Source organism: Aspergillus wentii, assembly GCF_001890725.1.
Source record: "Aspergillus wentii DTO 134E9 unplaced genomic scaffold ASPWEscaffold_2, whole genome shotgun sequence".
Lineage (NCBI taxonomy): Eukaryota > Fungi > Ascomycota > Eurotiomycetes > Eurotiales > Aspergillaceae > Aspergillus > Aspergillus wentii.
The window spans coordinates 4025559-4045434 of NW_024467833.1; the positions used below are offsets into that span (position 1 = coordinate 4025559).

A 19876-nucleotide genomic window follows, 5' to 3' on the forward strand; every position below is an offset into this window, starting at 1 on the left:
ACAGTCTACAGATCAATTATTCTGCCAGATGATATGAGATACAGAATCTGATTTAATTGACCTTTTACTCTCTCGATCTTGTAGAATAGACTGTGGGCCGGACTGGGACGGAGAGCAGCCGAACAGCCACAGCCTCTCCGCATTTTCAACATTAGTACGAATAACCGTGCTTTACTTGGATAGCTCTGCTTCCCTGCATTATTAACATTGCCCGTGAGAGGTGAGTATCCTGACCAGTACTCCGTAGTCAATATCTAGTGTCTAGTCTGTATGGTCTGTCGACAGTACTTTCGAGTGGAGGATCTTCAGACCCGCAGACCCGCTCCAAAGCGTTCCATTGAAGAGCACTTGAATTGCTTCCCTGTCGCTGTCATCGTGTATTATTCTCCGTCACGAACTAACTAACGACCGTGCCCTCGTCTCCATTCCTCTTCTTCTTCATCTCTTCATCCTCTTTTCTCTCCTGCCACTCCTCCTCCCATCTTAATTAACCCTCCTACTCCTCTTCTTCGACGCCACTTGCTCTTCCCCCTCCGACCCGTGGCTCGTTTTCTCCTCTTCTCTGCTCAACCCCCGTTCGGGTCGCTGTCCCTTCCAACCCAAAAGTGGCCTGAGGTAGCTCCGATTGTACCACCCATTTATTCCCTCTGGCCTTTTCTACCTCGACCCTCCCCTCCTTTTCCTTTCTTTTTTTCTTTATTAATTAGACTCTTCCTCTCTCCATCTCTCTCCCACACCAGATCCTCCGATCTTCAACCGTCCTTTGTCCCCTTGAAAGAAGACCTGCATCCCTGGTCCATCAATCGGGCAACGTTGCAAAGACCCGTTTCCAGCCCTCCCCCAAACGCCTGTCCCTGCGAAGCTGCGCCGCTCGCCTCTCCGCACCACCTAGAACCTCTCCTGCTCCTCCTCCCTCCTCCCCCGCGAAAATCATTTTCCCGTCAATCCACTATCCCTCTCCCTATCGCTGCTTCATCCAACTAGCAATCGGATTCCCATCGATAATTAGCTGTCTGCTTTTCGCTCTTTATATATCTTTTCTTTCTCAAGATGCGCTGCTGCTCTTGAGGCGATCTGCCAATCGTTCTTTGGCGCCAGTTTGCTGCTCAACGTCATCTGTGGTCACGCTACCACCTGCATATCGATCTCCAAACTCACACTGCCCTGTGACATCTTCACATCGCGCTTTCGACACGCCAGTACGATTATAGAATTGTTTATCTTATTGGATTGATAAATAAAAAAAAAAAGGAAAAGAAGAAAAAAAAGCAGAAAAAAGAAATTAAATCTCCGAGGTCTCTATCGCATCGCTCGATCAGCCGAGGATACGGATGCTACTTTGTCGCCAGCCTTTTGCGAATCGCCGGCCACATCCACAATTTCTCTCACCTAGACTGGAAGCCTGGTCGCTTCTTCGACGCTAATCTGCGACTGCGATTCTTCATCTTGGATAGATAATAAAAGTTGTTTTGTTTGATCTTTAGACTGGTGAGTCTGGGGTTCTTTCTATGCAATGATACGAGGACGGTCACTTACATTTGAGATTATTGACAGACGCGACCACGAAACAATCGACCTATTTTTATATTACTTCGCGTCTGGGACCGTCTGCGATATTTGAATCGTCATAAGATTGTTGATCTGTTTTGGAATTGTACTTTTCTTTCACATACAAGGTATGTACTAACAGTATCGATATCCCTCTGTTTTGCAATGCGCCTCCAATTTCCTTTTTTCCTGCACTTTTCTGTGCATTTATTGTGATTGTGATATAACCCTTGTTTTTCTTGGGATCTGCATGCTATTCTATATGGAATCATTATTGCCACATCCGTGGCATATTTGTGGCAAATCTGTGGTCTGCAAGGTTGACCCCAAGGTCGAGCTTCGGGTGACCCTGTGTATACAGACTGGGAGCTCTCATTCTTGCCACAAGCAGCAGTTTATGACTGTGTGACTTGCTCTCATATTTGCCTTCCTCAGTTTTTCCTTTTCTATTCCCGCCATCTCTCGTCAAGTGACTTCCTCCAATTACCCATGCACGTCGAACTGACTTGAAGCGTTTTGAAGTTTTATATGATACTGGAGAGTGACTGTGTCTGCCGTTTTATATGAACAGTTACCCTGATCAAGTCTTCCTACACTAATAGAGACCCAGCTTCCTTTGTTTATTCACCTGACTTGGAAAGGGGATTGTACCATTTTTACTTTGTCTATTTATACCCACACGCAGTGAATGCTTCTCTATTTGGTTGCAAGTGTTATACCAAAGGGGCCAAGACAACACACGCTCACCCCTCTCAATTTTCACAGTTCTTCCACTCATCTACCTCTCCTCTGACGTCACTTCTCCAACAAGCTCAAGGTGAGTGGTCAAGATGTTTTCTTTATGCTGGTCAGACTATTTTGTACAACCTGAATATTATTACGCTGCCCTTTGCAATGTCACGCTTTTCCCAGACCGAATCCAGCCGCCGAGGTTGAGTCGCATCTTCCCTCCTTGAATTCTTCTTTTTCTCGCGCTGTCCTACGTGGAAGAGCGGTTTCTTACTCGAACATGCCGGCTCATTTGTCTTGGGACCGTAACCAACTAACGTGTGATTAGTCTGATTCCGACTTTGCAACTCGAACGTGCAACCTGATCTTCGTGTAGCCACGACTTTCCGATCCAGGAATGACCATGGCTGCACAGTCCGGCAAGCCTGTACAGGCGCCAAAATCCACCACCTCGCCTGCGAGTACCGCCTCAGTTCGACTCGAAAAGACACACCCTGGCGTTCGTCGCTCTACTCCTGACTCAGAGGCTTTGGCATCCTCTGACGACGATGGAGACCATTCACAGCTGACTCACCAATTTGCGAGCATGCCGGCCCCCAAACCTGCTCGTCGCACATCGTGGCTCAACGAAGTCCCCACCAACATCCAACGAAAGAGCTCCTTGACTTCAGGACTTCCTCTGTCATCTGGTGCCTCTAACCCAACCAGTCCCGCAACTGACCAGTCAGCTTGGGCAGCGGCCTCAACCCCTGGGATGGGCGGCCCTATGTCTTGGAACAATATTGGAAACAGCTCGTTTTCTTGGGGAGGAAATGGGATTTGGAATACCGAATCTCGTAAAGAGCCACCTCCTCGGCTCTCAGAAATCGTGCCATCTCCCACCATGTCCAATCCTCCCACTGCCAACAGTTATCTTGCTGAGGAGATTATGAGCCCTACCAGCCGCACGGGCCCTGGTGATTCAACCATCCCATTTTCTATCCCACTTCACCCGACTCCTAAAACCTATCGATCCCAGTCGTACTCCGTGGGCCAAATGGACCCCGAATATTTGAGTATGATGGCCAACAAGCAGCCTGGCGCAGCTCACTCCGGTAGCCGTCCTCGAAATGGCGGGCAATTTTCTGCACTGCAACACCGTTCGTCTCGCCCTAGTCTCCTTGGAGAACTTGGTCATGATCCTGCTATGCTCGGTCGTGTTCGCGAAGATGACGATGATGAAACCAGCCCCAACGGTTCAGATGGAGACTATCATCATTCTGTGAACCAAGCACGCACTATTGAACAGCTGTCAAGAGAAAACGCGTTGCTGCGCCAGGCAGCTGCCGCTGGTCAGATGGATAACAGATTAAGGGACCGTGCTGGGTCAACCGCCTCCATCAACAGTGGATACGCCGTCGGTGGTGCTCTTCACAACGTACACCGTATCCGAGGAAGCGTCCCGGAAGAAGTAGACCTTGCCGTCGAAGACCTCGACGAACTTGGCGACATTCCTGGATACAGCAACATCCGGAACAACCCGAGGCGACGATTCTCTGAACATTCTGGCAACCTTGAGAAGCAACTTTCAAACTTCGCATTGGAAAACCGTGCCCTCGAGAATGTCAGAAAGGCTCACTGGCAGACTTCACTCGACTTCGGTGGCATTGCCGACATCCCACAGAGTCGTAGACACTCATTTGCTGATATTCCCATCCGCCACTCTTCGATCAGCTCGGCTGCTGAGACACAGGCAAGTGTCACTCCCCGGCCTAGTTTGGCAGACCGAGGAGACAGCTATACAGGCATTGGTGAAGGCCCTCTTCCCAATACCCAAGGGCAAAATCGTGAGTTTCAAACCTTTCATATGACCCATCACCCTCACCCCGAGGAGCTTCAAATGGAGTTGGGATATTTACACGCCCGTCAAATTGCAGAATCGTACTTTGCCCATGAGCAGGGCATTCGCGCCACCGATGGACCATCCGTCGTACCCCCTTCCCTTCACCAGGCATATACGATGCCAAATGCCTACGGTCGCCACCAACCCGGACTCGCCCACCAGAATCAGCTTCTGTACATCGTTACCTTCAAGTGCCACCGTGCCGATGTCTTCTATATCCAGGAGGATACGGGACTTCAAGTGAAGCCTGGCGATCTCGTTATCGTCGAAGCCGATCGTGGCACTGACCTTGGAACTGTTCAACACGCGAACATCTCGCTGCAAAAGGCGCGGGAGATGAAGCAGCAATACGCAGAAGAACATTACAAATGGCTGATGATGTTCTCTCGACAAGGCCAAAATGGAGCATCCAATGTTGTCAATGTTTCCGGAAGTGCCTCGGGCTTGAATGGCAGAAGTGCAATTGGCGGCATGGGACCTCATGGCTCTCACGGGGCGCAGGAGTCTCCTACCGACATCAAGCCTAAGCTGATCAAGAGACTTGCCCAGAACCATGAAATCATGACTCTGCGCGACAAGGAAGGTAACGAAGCAAAGGCCAAGCGCGTCTGCCAGCAAAAGGTTGTTGAACATAGACTCAACATGGAGATTCTTGATGCCGAGTTCCAAATGTCAGTATCATTTACCCTTGTGTAATAGTGATAGTTGACGCTAACTACTTGCAGGGACTGGAAGAAGCTCACTTTCTACTACTTTGCGGACTCGTACATCAACTTCAATTCGCTGGTCACCGATCTATTCAAGATCTACAAGACTAGAATCTGGATGTCTGCCATCAACCCGGCATCCTTTGTCACTCCGCCCTCCGCTGGTCTGCAGCCTACGGGTGGCATCCCAAACACTCCGCCATACGGTCAGGAGCCGCACACCGATCGTCGCCTCCAGCACGACAATCGGGCCTACGGTGGTGCTCGGGATGCTATGGATGGCAGAGACGTCCTCCCGAACCAAATGGGCCTGCCGCGGAGTGCCTATGCGGACCCTTATCAGTCCTTCAGCCCGGCCCCTCGTCAGCCAGAACCCGGCTTAGGTGGATTTGCTACTGGTCTGCAGTCTCCCTCAGACCCTTTCTCTCCATACTCCTCCGGTGGCTATGGACTGGACTCGGGGTACGTCGATTATCCAGTGAACGCTGTTGGCCCAGGTGGTCCCTCTCGTGTTCATCCAGCAGCAGGTGACTGGACCTCTCGATTCCAAGGTTTGTCCCTTGGTTCTTGATTGCGACCTCTTTGCAACAACGGTATCCCTTCGTTAGAAAACTACCATTTCGCAGTGAAGGCACTTAGGTTTGAGATATTGATTGACAATATTTTGTCTGATCTTCTCAACCAGGCTCTCTTATCGTCTTCTTTTCTTTCTCTCCTATCCAACTCATATTCTTTTTTTTTTCTTTGTTTTTCATCTCCCTTTCCTTTATCGTGTTTCCGATACAAGAGATTAGAAGTCATGTCTAGTGGATCACCAGAGATCTACGACCAGTCGTTAGTGCCGATACCTAATAGACCTCCAGATTAACGAATTGATGGCCAATCGCTTCATTTTTTCCGCTTACAATTCCTGTCGTTTACTCCTACACATTTTTTCTGTTTTTGTTTTACACTGACTTGGGTCATGTCTATGTTTCCCCTTCTCTCTGTACCTGCCTCAGGCTTTGAAACCACCAGTTTGTGAATAGCTAGATCATCGCTGATGCGATTGTGATTGGCAGAGTCAGGAGGACTGACGATGAGTGTTTTCTCATTTGGGATAGGAATATTTGAAGAAATAAATAAAAAGGAAAAACGGAAAGATATCAGATTTCATTGGCGAAATGGCGCGCAATGAAGATGATTTGATTTGACTTGTTTTGAACAGGGTTTGTTTTATCAAGATGGATATACGAATGTATTCTATGTTATTGAATGGTCAATAGTTTTGTTTTTATGAAGTTAAATAGGTACTGTACTTGAAGAACTTTCCGTGAGCATCGTAGAGGAGTGTATCTTGAGACCGAAAACGTTGAGCTTCAGTGCACTAGTGCGGAAAAAGACTAGGCTTGAAGATGGAAAATTGTGAAAAGGGAAACGAAAGGCCTTGGCGTCGACACCTGAGGCAATAAGGGTTAGCGTCAATGCTGGTTGGCTCAAACGGGTGGGAGGTGGAGACACTCGCCTAATTGTTAGCGTCCCACACACAACCTCGTTCAAGAGTCTTATCCTTCGAACTTTTCAATAGCGACAACGACGACCTACCGACGACCAGCCAAGCCGACAAGGTACGTTTTGCTGTCTGATTCTGCTATCAGGAAGCCTGAGATTCCTAAAATCATTGCGAGAATCACATCGCGGCTAACATTGCGATTTTCACAACGTCCAGATGGGTGCCCTCAAGTACGTGGAAGAGATCCAGAAGAAGAAGCAGTCCGACGTGATTCGCTTCCTGCTGCGCGTCCGTTGCTGGGAGGTGAGAATCCCCCCCTATACCTCGATTGTTTGAAAGACATCCCGCCGGATGTTCGTGTGCTATGCCATAGGATGAATCACCGAGAAAAGTTCCTATTTTCTCTGGTGTTTTTTTTGCTGCGGCAGGCTACTCGATAGAAAAGGAAAAAACGGAAAGAAATCTTTTACTTTTTTCGCCGGCGGATGGATGTGGCACACATTGATTGTGTCTTGCTATACACTCGTTGAACTTTGCTGAGAGTGCATCAATATAGCTCCGTCAGCTGAACGCTATCCACCGTGCTTCCCGTCCTTCTCGTCCCGACAAGGCTCGTCGTCTCGGCTACAAGGCCAAGCAGGGATATGTTGTCTACCGTATCCGTGTGAGACGCGGTGGCCGCAAGAGGCCCGCTCCTAAGGGTGCCACCTACGGTACGATTTTCTTGGATATTATGTGCGAGGGAGAGGAATTGTGTCTGACTAGCTTATAGGCAAGCCCACCAACATGGGTATCAACCAGCTCAAGTACCAGCGTGCTCTCTCCGCCACCGCTGAGGAGCGTGTTGGCCGCCGCTGCGCCAACTTGCGTGTCCTGAACTCCTACTGGATCAACCAGGACTCGACCTACAAGTACTTCGAGGTTATCCTTGTCGACCCCCAGCACAAGGCCATCCGCCGCGATGCCCGCATCAACTGGATCTGCAACTCCGTGCACAAGGTTCGTTTTACTGGATTATTCATGGCTACATGGTCTACGATACTGACCCTTTTCTCACCAGCACCGCGAGGCCCGTGGTCTCACCGCCACTGGCAAGAAGTCCCGTGGTATCAACAAGGGCCACCGCTACAACAACACCTCCGGTGGTCGCCGCCACACCTGGAAGCGCCAGAACACCCAGAGCTACTGGAGATACCGTTAAGCGTAGGGGGTGTTTACGCTGGGATTGTTGGTTATGGGCAGAATCTCGTCTCGAGGATGTGTTTATTTCGATCAAAACTCGCTATGACAATGTCATCATTGAAGTCTCCGGACGCGAGATTAATGCAACAGATCCATCGGATCCGATGTTAGCAAAAAAATTTTCTCCATGTTCAACTCTATTGTTCTCTCATCTAACGAAGTATGACCTCTTATTATTTTCAATTTCCGATCATTCCCTGGGGTATCGTACTTGTAGAAGCTTGGTCCGTACGAGCTGAACAAGAAAAAATCGTGTGGATCCTGTCCGGTAATTGACCCAAGACAGTGTCTCGATTCTTGAGGTTACAGCGGCCCCAGTAGGTGGATACTGGATAGGAAAAAAAGAGAAAGAAAAGAAACCGTCGTACTACCTAGTCTCACCCCATTTCCTGTAGAGAGAAAAGGACAGACCCTGGAACAGAAGCAGCATCCAGACAGATACATAATGATTATTAGACTTATCAGTCCAGTACTCAGACACTAGGCAGTGTGGCTGCAGACCAAAATAGCAGCAGCCGGCAATACCACCGTTCGTTGGAGCGTCACATTTGTAGTCTTAACTAGTTCCCTGTCAGAAACTGGGCGGCCTAACAACGCCGGACCAGGCCCGGGCCCACTGCGACTTCCTTTGCTTAATCCGTCTTTCGTGTCTGTCTTTCTTCACCCCCCTCATCTCATCCTCCGCCTTCCCCTCCAACTGTCAAATCTCACATTCTTTGTTCTACCCCCTGTCACTTTGCTGCATCTCTGGAGTTGGTTTTTAATACATTCCATCCCTCGATAACTTCGATTTTCCATCAACAAGCTGTTTCGAACTCGTTAATCCACGGCTGGGTCCGGTCCTGGTTTAAGGTGCATACCTGGTTGCTGCTATCGATCGATTTTCTGTCCATACACTCTCCCTGCTGGATTGGTCGAGGATAATACGAGCGAGGATACGAAGAAATCCTCATACTATCACCATATCTATCATTGAAGCTATACATTCCACCCCGATCCCTGAATCAATACAACCAAATGCGCCCATATGCCGTCGTGGTCCGCACGTAATCAGTCCCAACCTGCAACGACAACACCCCCTACTCGTCCGATCGCTACCACCTCCAGCTCCTTTCCATTACCGGAGAGGAGCGCGCCTCGTTTGATTCCGCAAAATGGCACTCCTGGCGTTCCGCCGGTGAACTCACCACCTTCTCGACATCAAGGGCACACCCGATCGATCAGCCATCCGTTTCCTTCGCCCTTTGGCAAGAGGCGTAATCGATCGATTTCGACACGGGAGTTTTTGGATTCCGACGACGACGATGACGAGGTCACTTTTACGCCCGCCCCGCTTCCTACGAGTCCGAAGGGGAAACCGTTGCCTCGTCTGCCGCCGGGTGAGGAGTTGGTGACTGGGAAGTGTATGACGTGTAGCTCGACGGTGCGGTGGCCAAGGAATCTCAACGTGTTTAGGTGTACCGAGTGTCTTACTGTCAATGATTTGGAGCCGTATAAGGATTCGAATGACCCTGCCGGTCATGGTCATCCGGTTAAGGAGGCGACACCGCCTGCCCCGACAATTCCTAGGAAAGGTACTTACTTGGCTTTGCCGTGGTTTGATATCTACGTAGTGGACTGACTCGTTGTTTGTTTAGCAATGCCTATATCGGTTAAACGGACCAGAGCTTTGATCGATGGATGTGTCTCGAGTTATCTCCGAAATCTGTTGGACGCCCCAGCACCGCGAGTAAGCCCGAATCGAAACCAAAATGGCAACCATGTTGCAGTGGGGAATCCGTCGAAATCACCAAACCAAACCTCCGGGTATTTGTCTGACCCACGGCCACCGATGGATCCACGCAGTCGCAGTTCGTCTGCGTCTACACCTAGGAAGCCGGAGGTGATGAGTGGAAGCCCGAATAAACCGTTGCCCTATCTTACTCCAGTTCCTCATGGTGAAGGACAGATGCGAATTCGCTCAAATTCCGCCCATAATGCGCCGAACGGTGATCGCCTGCCTCGTGAAGCTACTCGACAACCAGACCCGGGGGCCAAGGACAAACTTGGTCGTCCTCCAATATTCAAAGCATTGGAGGAATATATAATATCTTCGTTCAGAGGCTGTGATTGTCTTAATAACTCTTTCACAACGGCACAATTTTCTCCTCCTGCCAGTGAAAACAGCCCGCCGACAAACTCTCAAAACAGCACTGCCACTAGCATGGTATCTGATTCGTCCCAAGCAGCGATATTCGAACCCGATGCTAAAACACTTCTTATTGGGGACATTGCTGAGAATTCAACATTCTGGATGAATGATTGGACTCAAAGTAACGGTCTTCGCCATGCTCCATCGAAAGAGAAGCTTTCTAGTTCGTCTAGGCCTGTTACTTCTAGGAGTCCTCGAATCAACTGGGCTGAAATGGTCCAATGGTATCAACTGGTACTGACGGCAGGGACTTCATGGGTTGAGCAATGGACGGGCATGGAGCCGCTTGATATAGCCAATGAAGAGGATTCTTTGAAAAGCAAGAGGTGGCATTCTATTAATATGTCTGTGATAGAAAGGGAAATCACGGATGCACGTTTACACGTGCATAGAACACTCCTCAAAGCCACGGAAAATCTTTTGAAGCGACCACGGCGGCCTCTCAAAAAGCCGGAGGAGGTCAGGTTCCTCTTGATTCTTTTGGCGAATCCTTTAATATACCCATCTAGCCCACATTCAAAGGCGCACGCTGCAGCCTCTGCAGCCAGGGATGAGAGAAGACCTTCTCATCCAAGGGATGGCCATAAATTAGCACCCGGTGATGCTAAACCTTCTTCTCGAAGAGAACTATCGTCTAGTAGTCGGACTGGGGGCTCAGGCCATCACTCTGGGATTATCAAGCGAATTCTAGGCCTTTTGGCCAACTTGTCGAATGATTGTCATCACTACCTCGTTTCTTGGTTTTCACGTTTCTCCGTCGGACAATTTGAGAAGATTGTCGATCTTGTTGGTAGCTTCGTTACCTATCGACTCACCCGTCAACATGGCCGGAAGCGCAGTGCGTCCACCAAGAATGAGGATGATAGCCTGGTCCCAAGTTTCTCCAGCGCTGCTGGCCATACGCCAGCAGAATTTCACGCTGCTATCAATGGAAGAAGTTCCAACAAGCCGGCAAAGGACAAACAGGACAAGCCGGTGGTCTACGGAGAAGATTGGCAGGTTCGGGTGGCGGCCCGAGTTATGTCTTTATTATTCACGGCCAATAATGCGAATGTTTCTCGGAAATCGGATAGTGTTCCTGGTCAAGAGGCGGGCCCTGCGACCAAACACCCCGGAGGTCGTCGGGGCCATCTGATTCCAATCAGCTCATTTTACAACACGTTGCTGGACTACTCCGACCTGGTCGCGGACTTTGAGGCCTGGGAGTCAAAAGCGAGCAAGTTCTCGTTCTGTCAATATCCATTCTTTCTCAGCATCTGGGCGAAGATTCATGTTCTGGAGCATGACGCTCGCCGTCAGATGGAAGTCAAAGCCCGGGAAGCCTTTTTTAACAGTATTCTTAGCCGAAAGGCCATCAGTCAGTATCTCGTGTTGAAAGTTCGACGAGATTGTTTGGTCGAGGACAGCCTTCGGGGCGTCAGTGAAGTGGTGGGTTCTAGCCAAGAGGAGATCAAGAAGGGACTACGCATTGAGTTTCTTGGTGAAGAGGGTGTCGATGCAGGCGGTCTTCGCAAGGAATGGTTCCTGTTGCTTGTGCGAGAGGTGTTTGATCCCCATCATGGTGAGTATTGATGATCTTATCCTTGTCAAAGAAGTCGCTGATGTGTAATTAGGTCTCTTTCTCTACGACGAGGACTCCCAGTACTGCTATTTCAACCCCTTCTGCTTTGAATCATCCGAGCAGTTCTTTCTGGTTGGGACTTTACTAGGACTAGCGATCTATAACTCCACAATCCTTGACATCGCGCTTCCGCCATTTGCTTTTAAGAAGCTTTTGGCTGCCGCACCGCAGTCGAATGGACCGCAGACGTCGACGTCCAGGTCATCGTTTAAGTGTACATTAGACGATCTTGCTGAGTATCGACCGGTGCTTGCCAAGGGTCTCCGGGGTCTACTAGACTTTGAGGGAGATGTTACGGAGACGTTTTGCTATGACTTTGTCGCGCAGGTGGATCGCTACGGCGAGGTGATTGAGGTGCCTCTCTGCCCAGGAGGCGAGAAGAGACCAGTGACGAACTCGAACCGGCGGGAATTCGTGGATCTCTATATTCAGTATTTGTTGGACACCGCTGTTACTCGGCAGTTTGAGCCCTTCAAGCGTGGGTTCTTCTCGGTGGTTGGCGGCAATGCGCTATCCCTATTCCGACCTGAGGAGATAGAATTACTGGTTCGCGGCTCGGACGATGCGCTGGATGTTGCCTCGCTGCGGGCGGTTGCGACGTATGACAACTGGTCGGTGGCTCGACCAGAGTCGGTACCGGTTGTGAAATGGTTCTGGGAATTCTTTGAGCAAACCAACCCGCAAGCCCAGCGCAAGATTCTGTCATTCATCACGGGAAGTGACCGGATTCCCGCCATGGGAGCAACCAGCCTGATGATCCGCCTAGCGTGTCTCGGAGACGATTCGTCACGGTACCCTACTGCACGAACGTGCTTCAATACTCTGGGATTGTATCGATATGATCGGAAGGAGAAGCTGGAGCGGAAGCTCTGGGATGCGGTGATCAATAGTGAGGGATTCGGGCTGAAGTAAAGCGTGGGGGTAATTGGGGGCAGGTCTCCCAGAGTGTAACATTTCCCACGATGCCTGATGCCGATATTTGTAAGAGGCTGTATGTTATCTACCAGGCTTGGCAGTGTGATGCTGTGTTTTGTCAGTGTTTGTATCTTTGCTTTTGGGAAGGGGGCGGAGGTCTTTGATTTGCGAATTGCTGTGGAGTTATGGATCATTCTGGAAGGGAATGGCGATCATCTATCTGAATCCGAATTGCCAGATAACAGTGTTAACTCTGAAGTGGAAGATAGAATCGACTGCTTTGAATAATTCTTAATTGCTGATTCAAAATATTTGGTCACCGTAAATGTGAAGTTTGAATTGACTGGATGGAAGAGGGGAAGGAGATAATGCAGACTGCAGGTGAGAAATAAAAAAAGCAAAGAAAAGAGAAGAAAGAAAAAGAAGTCATTTCGACCGGCGATAGCGTCCTGTTTGAGGCCCAGACCGAGTGGCGGGGATCAACGAAGGGGGATCCGGCGGTCATGAGACCTGCTGGCATGAAGCTTTTCGCGGTGTTTTGTGATTGCTCTTTTTGGTATAGAGAGTGCAAGTGGAGCAGCGATGTTTCTCGCATCTTCGACGGATCCAGACTGACGCAGTACGTGTGCTCCATGGTGATGAATGCTCGGTATGCTCGGCATACCACGGAATCTCCAGCTTCGACTCTGTAGACTTGGAATCAGGAACGATCAGGCGATTTGCCAACCCGTTGCAATCCCGACTTGGTTGGTTCCTGGTCTCCCGATGTGGCCTGCGCCGAGGTCATAGCGGGGTTACCCCCCTCGTTGATGAAGTCATCTTAGATGGTGTAGATAGTTGTGTAGCAGTGGTTTGATTTATTTTCACTATTCAGATGGAGATATAGTTTTGCCGATCTGTCGACAGGCAGTGGATGTGGTATAGGACGTCTGTACTCCGTGGTCATTTGATCCGAGCGGTTATAGCATCGCGTCCTATAGCCAACCTCACCTCCTCTTCTTCGAAGAGTATAGCTGGATCTGCAGCAGTCAAAAAGTGGCAAGGTGTCAAGCTGCAACAATCCGAGGTCCCCACTTGGTCGTTGGGCTTCTCCTTGGTCTGTAACCAAATCTGAGGGAAAATGAACCATTCACTGTCTACCTTTCTGACTTCATTGTCTTTCCCCTCTTTCTCTTGTTTTCTTTTGATTCTTGTCTGCCCCTCTCAATGGAAACCTTGAAATAGCCTCTGCTTTCCCACCTTTTTTTTTGTTCTTTGTGTTCTTTCCAAACAGACTTCCTCGCTCTCTTTAGATATCATCTTTTCGCTTCTCTTGTCTTCACTTGGTACGTCGTCTTCCTCTTTCCCATTAACCTTATACCCCTGCCATCAGACAGAAAAATACCTCAACACCCTTGCTGTACGGCATGTCTTCGTCGCTAATCAACCTTTCCCTGAACAGAACCACCCTCTTCTCTTCCCATCCATCCACAACAATGGCTGCCAATCTTCCTCAGACCATGAGGGCTCTCCAGTACGACAAGCCCGAGAGCCACGGCCTCGTGGATGTCCCTCTGCCCACTTTGCGCGACAACGATGTCTTGATCAAGGTTAAGGCTTGCGGTGTTTGTGGTACTGATTTGCATATCCATGAAGGAGAGTTTATTGCCAAGGTATGTTCTTTCTTTCTTTCTGGTCTGGTGTGTAGTGTCGAGGATGATTCAAGCTGACTGGTTGGTTTTAGTTCCCCTTGGTTCCTGGTATGTTGGTTATGAATTAGATCAAACCTGGATGACTTCTAACATGTTTAGGCCACGAGACGGTTGGTGTGGTTGCTGCTGTTGGACCTAAGGTCAAGGGCTTCGAGATTGGTGAGCGTGTCGTTGCGGACAACTCGGAACTGTGCGGCGAATGCTTTTACTGCCGTCGTGGTGCTGAGCTGTTCTGCGAGCACTTTGAGGCCCATGGTGTTACCATGAATGGTGGTTTCGCCGAGTACTGCGCGTACCCTGGTAAGTAGACATACAACAGCGTTGGGTGAGCAGCCATGCTGACTGTAAATAGCTGGCAGAGTGTTCAAGATCAAGAACCTCTCCGATGTCGATGCCACCTTGCTTGAGCCTGCCTCTTGTGCCGCTCACGGTCTGGACAAGATTGCTCCCAAGATGGGCTCTTCTGTCCTGCTTTTCGGTGCTGGCCCTACCGGTCTGATCCTGGCCCAGTTGCTTCGTCTGAATGGTGGATGCCAGGTTACTGTGGTTGCTCCTGAGGGTCTGAAGATGGACTTGGCCAAGTCTCTCGATGCTGGTGATGAGTATATTGCTCTGTCTCGCAGCGACCCCAGCGCCCAGTTCGCCAAGCTCAAGGCGGACAACCCGTATGGATTCGACATTGTCGTCGAAGCCACTGGTAGTGTCAAGATCCTTGATGACTCTATCAACTATGTCCGTCGTGGCGGCAAGCTCGTCGTGTACGGTGTGTATGCCAACAAGGACCGTGTCAACTGGCCTCCCAGCAAGATCTGTAAGTACCCATCTGCCATGTATCATCCTTCCAGATCCTGTCCTAACATACAACAGTCGGCGATGAAATCACCATCGTGGGCAGCTTCTCCGAGACTTACAAGTTCCCGGCCGCCATTGACTACCTTGACTCAGGCAAGATCAAGGTCAAGGGCATCGTGAATAAGACCTTCAAGATCGACCAGTGGGAGGAATGCTTGGAGTCGATGAAGAACAAGACTGCCATCAAGGCCGCTATTACTTTCGACTAGAGGATAAGGGCGTGATAGACAAAATCTTTGGATTTTTCATAACCTTTCTTTTCTCCTGGCCGATTTTCGGCTGGGAATGTGTATACGAGATACTCTGCATGTGATGTTATGAATAATGAAATGTGACCATATTTAGCAATTCAAACAGATGATTTACAGTAGAGGGGGCGAAACTGGTATATATATGAAGGGAATTGAGGACCTTGACGAACAAATGATTCGTTTTTTTGATGATATTTCAATCTGTTTTCCACCAAGGTAGCAGTGGCGTATGACGATTACTATCTGGGTGCTTCATTAATTGCTCTAATTAATTAACGTATGAATTGATCAAGTGGATATTTCAAATATAATAATCTAAACGCAAAAAAAGGTGGTAGTTGCAAGAATTCATCAACGTTAAAAAAACCGACTGACGATCGACCGCTATGTAATCGGCAACATCATCATCAATCTTCCTCCACTCCTCATCCATCCACTCATCCATCCAACAACAACCCCCGATTCAACCCAACCAAAATGGTCAAACCCCTCACATTCAAAGGCGACAAGCCCAAAAAACGCAAACAACACCGCGAAGCCCCATACCCAGACCCTTCATCCCTCCCCCCAAGAACCTCCAAGCCTTCATCCGCTGCTGCCATCGCCCGCGACGAGACCGACGAACCCCCCGAAGACCAAAGCTGGGTGTCCGCCGACGCACCCTCGGACCTTGCAGGGCCGGTTGTGCTCGTTCTCCCATCCGACCCGCCGACGTGTATTGCGTCTGACGCGAATGGAAAAGTGTTTGCGAGTGAGTTGGAGAATCTGATTGAGGGGGATGCGTCGACGGCGGAACCGCACGATGTGAGGCAGGTTTGGGTTGCGACGCGGGTTGCGGGGACGGAGTCGTTTAGCTTTAAGGGGCATCATGGGAAGTGAGTATTCTCCTATCTGTCATACGTTGTTTACCTCTGTATTGGGATATTTTTGCTAACTGAACAGATATCTCGGCTGTGACAACTACGGCATTCCCAGCGCCACGGCGGCCGCAATCTCGCACCACGAATCCTTCCTCACGATCCCCTCCCCCGATATCCCCGGCACATTTTCCCTGCAGACCGGCGGCGGCGATAAAGAGACCTTCCTGTGCGCCCGGGAAGGCAAGACTAGTCGCGCGGTAGAAATCCGTGGTGATGCGGCTACTCTCTCCTTTGAGACGACGATACGGATCCGCATGCAGGCGCGTTTCAAGCCGCGGATTAAGGCTAGTAAGGAGACGAAGGCTAAGGAGAAGATTAGCCAGAAGGAGTTGGAGGGGTTGGTTGGGAGGCGGTTGGAAGAGAGTGAGGTGAAGAGGTTGAGGAGGGCGAGGAGGGAAGGGAATTTCCATGAGGAGGTTTTGGATGTGAGGGTTAAGGGGAAGCATGATAAGTTTGCTTGATTTGCTTGATAATTGGTTGGTTTATCTTGGATCTGTGGTGTGGTGTGGTGCTGACTTTTTCAGATCAAGACACCTATAATGAGATACCCAGAGTCGGAACTGCTCAACACATACTAGGACACAGATCGCTAGGGAAGATATTGAAAAAAGCAGGTGACTGTCATGCGGTCCACAGCGTCACAATACTCGTTTTACGGAGCTATTTGAATTCTGAAAGCGGTCCGCCAGACTTACGAGCGAAAAAGTGATATCGGACGATATAAATGAAATTCGTTGCCGGAACCAAGTCTATGCAAATCTATAAGTCATATCTTCTTCCCATCTAAAAAGGATGGATGGGCTCAAATCGCTATTAAACACTTTTATCTTCCTTCTTTTCTCACAACCTTGCCTGCCCCCGGGCCTCCCTTCCCAAAAGCGAGTCTTGCTGAAATTTCAAGCACTTCTTCATATCACCCCACACCAGCTTGACTGAGGGTGGAGTGTTGACCTGAGCAAAGGGCTCGGTGCCGCGATACTCGTAGTCTTTATATGCAAGCTCGGCCACCGCTGTTAGGCCAGATGATTCCAACACACGCTGCGACGGCTTGCTCATTGAAACACCCATGGCTTTTTCATAGCCCTCCAGATATCCCTTCAACACAGCGACATAAATCAGATCCCTCAAGACATTATGACCCGCGAAATCTCTCCTCACCCCAGCCCGGGCAAGACACAGAACCTTCCCCTGGCCCTTAGGCGCCATAGCCCTCACCCGAGTCGTGAGCTCAATCAAAGGACTCAGCCCACCCGGCCAGACGCCGGGTGTATAAGGCTTATCAGCGACAGCGGTGTTGAGAAACCCAACCAACTTTCCGTCCCCGGTTTTCGCAACAAGAATAGTCCCGATCTCCGCTATTCTCATCGTGCAGTCGTAGCAATATCGCCGGATAGCCTCCGGTGTGAGCAGCGGATCATTCGCCTTGCAAGCCTTCGACAACGGTTCACGGTCGAAATAGTCGACCGTCATCAACTCAACAATCTGCTCAATCACATCTTGGTCGTTCGGGTCTGGGAATTCGATCGTGTACCCGGGTATAGCACTCCTCTCCGTACAGGCCTGGATAGCAAGCTCAATGGCGGAGGCTTGTGCAGTATTTAGTGTGTTCATATTTGAAATCTACTCAGCGAGGGAGAAAATCAAAGGAAAGAAAATAAAATGTTCTGGACACGGCGGTCTTCGCTAATTCCACGGTAGAGCTAGCGCCGGGTGAGGGTCTTAGGGCCGAGGTTAGGGATGGATCGAGAGCTCTTTGTTGGCTGATGCTCTGGTGGAGATATTCAATAGGGTTGTGTGTTTAGAGGATCTACACTCGTGAGCTATAAGCGAGATCAACAATGAAAATATGAATGAGATGGAAAAAAGAGATGAAAGCTGTTATATTAAACAGGAAAAAATACTTCTATAGTGCTAATTGCTAGTTCACTTTGCACTGGATCCTCTATGGAGTAGATTACTATGTATCCATCTCAGCCCAGCTCATCTAGCCATGAGACAGACCCGTCCACTTGATATATGATATATATATGGACCAATCAATGCAGCCTTTCAATATCTTGTAACTCCTTTTTGTTCATATCGGGATATACATACGTCGATCGATCTGCAACAGACTTGCCGATAGAAGAATAGCTTATAGTCCGATGGACTTCTGCAGATTTTCTCTATCCGAGCGCCCGATCGCGAATGGCTTTTGAAGGTGTATACACATTACGCATTATCATTCTGGCAAGAATATGAACACACTCTGTTTGTTTGTCAGAGTTTAGATCGCATTTGGCAATCCGTCTTAGAAAGAAAATTCAGCGACTCGAAATACAACTCGATCTTCCCCAACATTAACCAAAAGACTGGAGGAGATCTGGGATCGACTTGTCGCGAGGATGATGCTTTCCTCATAGCTCTGCTGATGTGTCTTCTAAGCAAGACATGAAGCAAGTCACCTGAAGTATGATAATGCAACCCCTTCCGAATCGCTGCAATTTTTACTTCAAGGACAGTTCATTTTTCATTGGTGATGCGGCCTTGAGATGGTCTAGAGAATCGTAAAAGGATTCCATCCCTGGGTGGAGGCGTAGGGTAGACATTCTCCGAGGCCGCGCCCATGACGGAGCCTAGCGATAAGCCATCACTTGCTTTCAACCGGCTGCGACTGTTGCGGTCGAGAAAAGGCGGCAGAATTCATTGAAGGTCTCTCTGGTAAGGCCAGAGTTGAATGTCAACAAGGCATTCCATATGGGTTCGTGTTCGGAAAAGGTCTCCGCCATTAGATTGGCGACTTGCTCAATCTCATCTTGGCTGTCGGGAAATTTGACTGTGCACCCTGATATGTCGATATTTTGTGCGGAGAGCTTGAATGCCTGTTTGATTGTGGTGATCGAGGTGAGATGGCCTGGAAACCAAACATATTTGAACAAAGATGGAGTTGGGTGTAGAGCTGGCAACCAGCGCTTGATGACTGCTACTTAAGACAACGATAATGCGCCTGCAGATGGCGGCAGTGGAAATCAATTTCCACGTTGTGCGGACTCGAACTGGAAGAGGTTGTCCAGATCGACTGTAGCCGAAGTGATACCCAAAGGCTACGCCAGGTAAAGTTATAGCTGAATAGACCCCGATCCAATACAGCAGTATTTGAATGAAGCTTAGATGGTATTTCTATTCGCTTGAGCAATCTGATCGTCGAAACCTGCATATTGCATTTTGACCGCCGCTTGAAGTGGCAATGTCTTGTGGCTCACTGACCGTCCAGGCTGTGATAGAAGTGATCGAAGGCAGTACTTTGTAGTGCAAGTCTAGATAGAGAATGTCAAACCAATGCAATAACGTTTATCGCGAAGGCTGGGAAGTAGTATACGCCGTATAGATCACGAATTGGGGTTGTCTGTCGAGCCCGGGTTGGTGAGACCGCCATCTAGTCAAATAGATCGTTTGCCACCAAGTATACTACCCGTTCAGTTTTGAAAGGGGGCTTCTTTTCTTTTCTTTTTTTTGCTTCTTGTCGCGCAGAAACCCCGGAGATAAACTGTGCGATTAGAACAAAGGATTGTCTGAGATGTGTCACAAGTGGTACGGACTCTTGGCTCTCGAGCTGGTCGTTTCAATATCATAATTTCCGGGGATGGATACCAACTATCCTCTTCGCCTGGTAGGCATGTATGATTAAAAAAAATAAATTGCATGTCATTGCACAGGACAGACTCCAGGCCAGATTTCTCGGCATGGTGGCATCATGGCCGCCTGGACCTTGATGGAAAGCAACAGCAAGCTCGGCATCACTTGATCAGCTTTTTAGACCTTGAAAAAGAAACTAGAAACTTTATTAGCATGGTTC

At 49.2% G+C, this 19876-nt stretch overlaps 6 protein-coding genes across 6 annotated transcripts; 5 read left to right on the plus strand and 1 right to left on the minus strand.

Annotated features, from left to right (window-relative positions):
• Nucleotides 1–2680: 2680 nt before the first annotated feature.
• On the plus strand, nucleotides 2681–5437 carry ASPWEDRAFT_105170 (PSP1 family protein; the record flags this gene model as incomplete). The annotated part of the gene is made up of 2 exons (XM_040827704.1): nucleotides 2681–4830; nucleotides 4885–5437. 2 exons carry the CDS (start codon nucleotides 2681–2683, stop codon nucleotides 5435–5437), a joined length of 2703 nt encoding a protein of 900 aa, XP_040693259.1.
• Nucleotides 5438–6574: 1137 nt separating this feature from the next.
• On the plus strand, nucleotides 6575–7559 carry ASPWEDRAFT_105815 (60S ribosomal protein eL15; the record flags this gene model as incomplete). The annotated part of the gene is made up of 4 exons (XM_040827759.1): nucleotides 6575–6661; nucleotides 6915–7071; nucleotides 7131–7357; nucleotides 7419–7559. 4 exons carry the CDS (start codon nucleotides 6575–6577, stop codon nucleotides 7557–7559), a joined length of 612 nt encoding a protein of 203 aa, XP_040693260.1.
• Nucleotides 7560–8159: 600 nt separating this feature from the next.
• Nucleotides 8160–12763, plus strand: ASPWEDRAFT_37398 (uncharacterized protein). The gene is made up of 3 exons (XM_040834666.1): nucleotides 8160–9174; nucleotides 9238–11352; nucleotides 11405–12763. Exons 1-3 carry the CDS (start codon nucleotides 8628–8630, stop codon nucleotides 12322–12324), a joined length of 3582 nt encoding a protein of 1193 aa, XP_040693261.1. The 5' UTR covers nucleotides 8160–8627; the 3' UTR covers nucleotides 12325–12763.
• A 1039-nt stretch (nucleotides 12764–13802) lies between these two features.
• Nucleotides 13803–15079, plus strand: ASPWEDRAFT_25409 (zinc-dependent alcohol dehydrogenase family protein; the record flags this gene model as incomplete). Its single annotated transcript, XM_040832725.1, has 5 exons — nucleotides 13803–13979; nucleotides 14051–14066; nucleotides 14118–14318; nucleotides 14371–14829; nucleotides 14886–15079. The coding sequence occupies 5 exons, from the start codon at nucleotides 13803–13805 to the stop codon at nucleotides 15077–15079; spliced, it is 1047 nt and encodes a 348-aa protein (XP_040693262.1).
• Nucleotides 15080–15598: 519 nt separating this feature from the next.
• Nucleotides 15599–16502, plus strand: ASPWEDRAFT_25410 (uncharacterized protein; the record flags this gene model as incomplete). The annotated part of the gene is made up of 2 exons (XM_040832726.1): nucleotides 15599–15996; nucleotides 16064–16502. 2 exons carry the CDS (start codon nucleotides 15599–15601, stop codon nucleotides 16500–16502), a joined length of 837 nt encoding a protein of 278 aa, XP_040693263.1.
• On the minus strand, nucleotides 16435–17954 carry ASPWEDRAFT_37403 (uncharacterized protein). Its single transcript, XM_040834667.1, has 2 exons — nucleotides 16572–17954; nucleotides 16435–16517 (listed from the first exon to the last, which is right to left on the minus strand). Exon 1 carries the CDS (start codon nucleotides 17650–17652, stop codon nucleotides 16882–16884), a length of 771 nt encoding a protein of 256 aa, XP_040693264.1. The 5' UTR covers nucleotides 17653–17954; the 3' UTR covers nucleotides 16435–16517; nucleotides 16572–16881.
• Between the last annotated feature and the right edge of the window lie 1922 nt (nucleotides 17955–19876).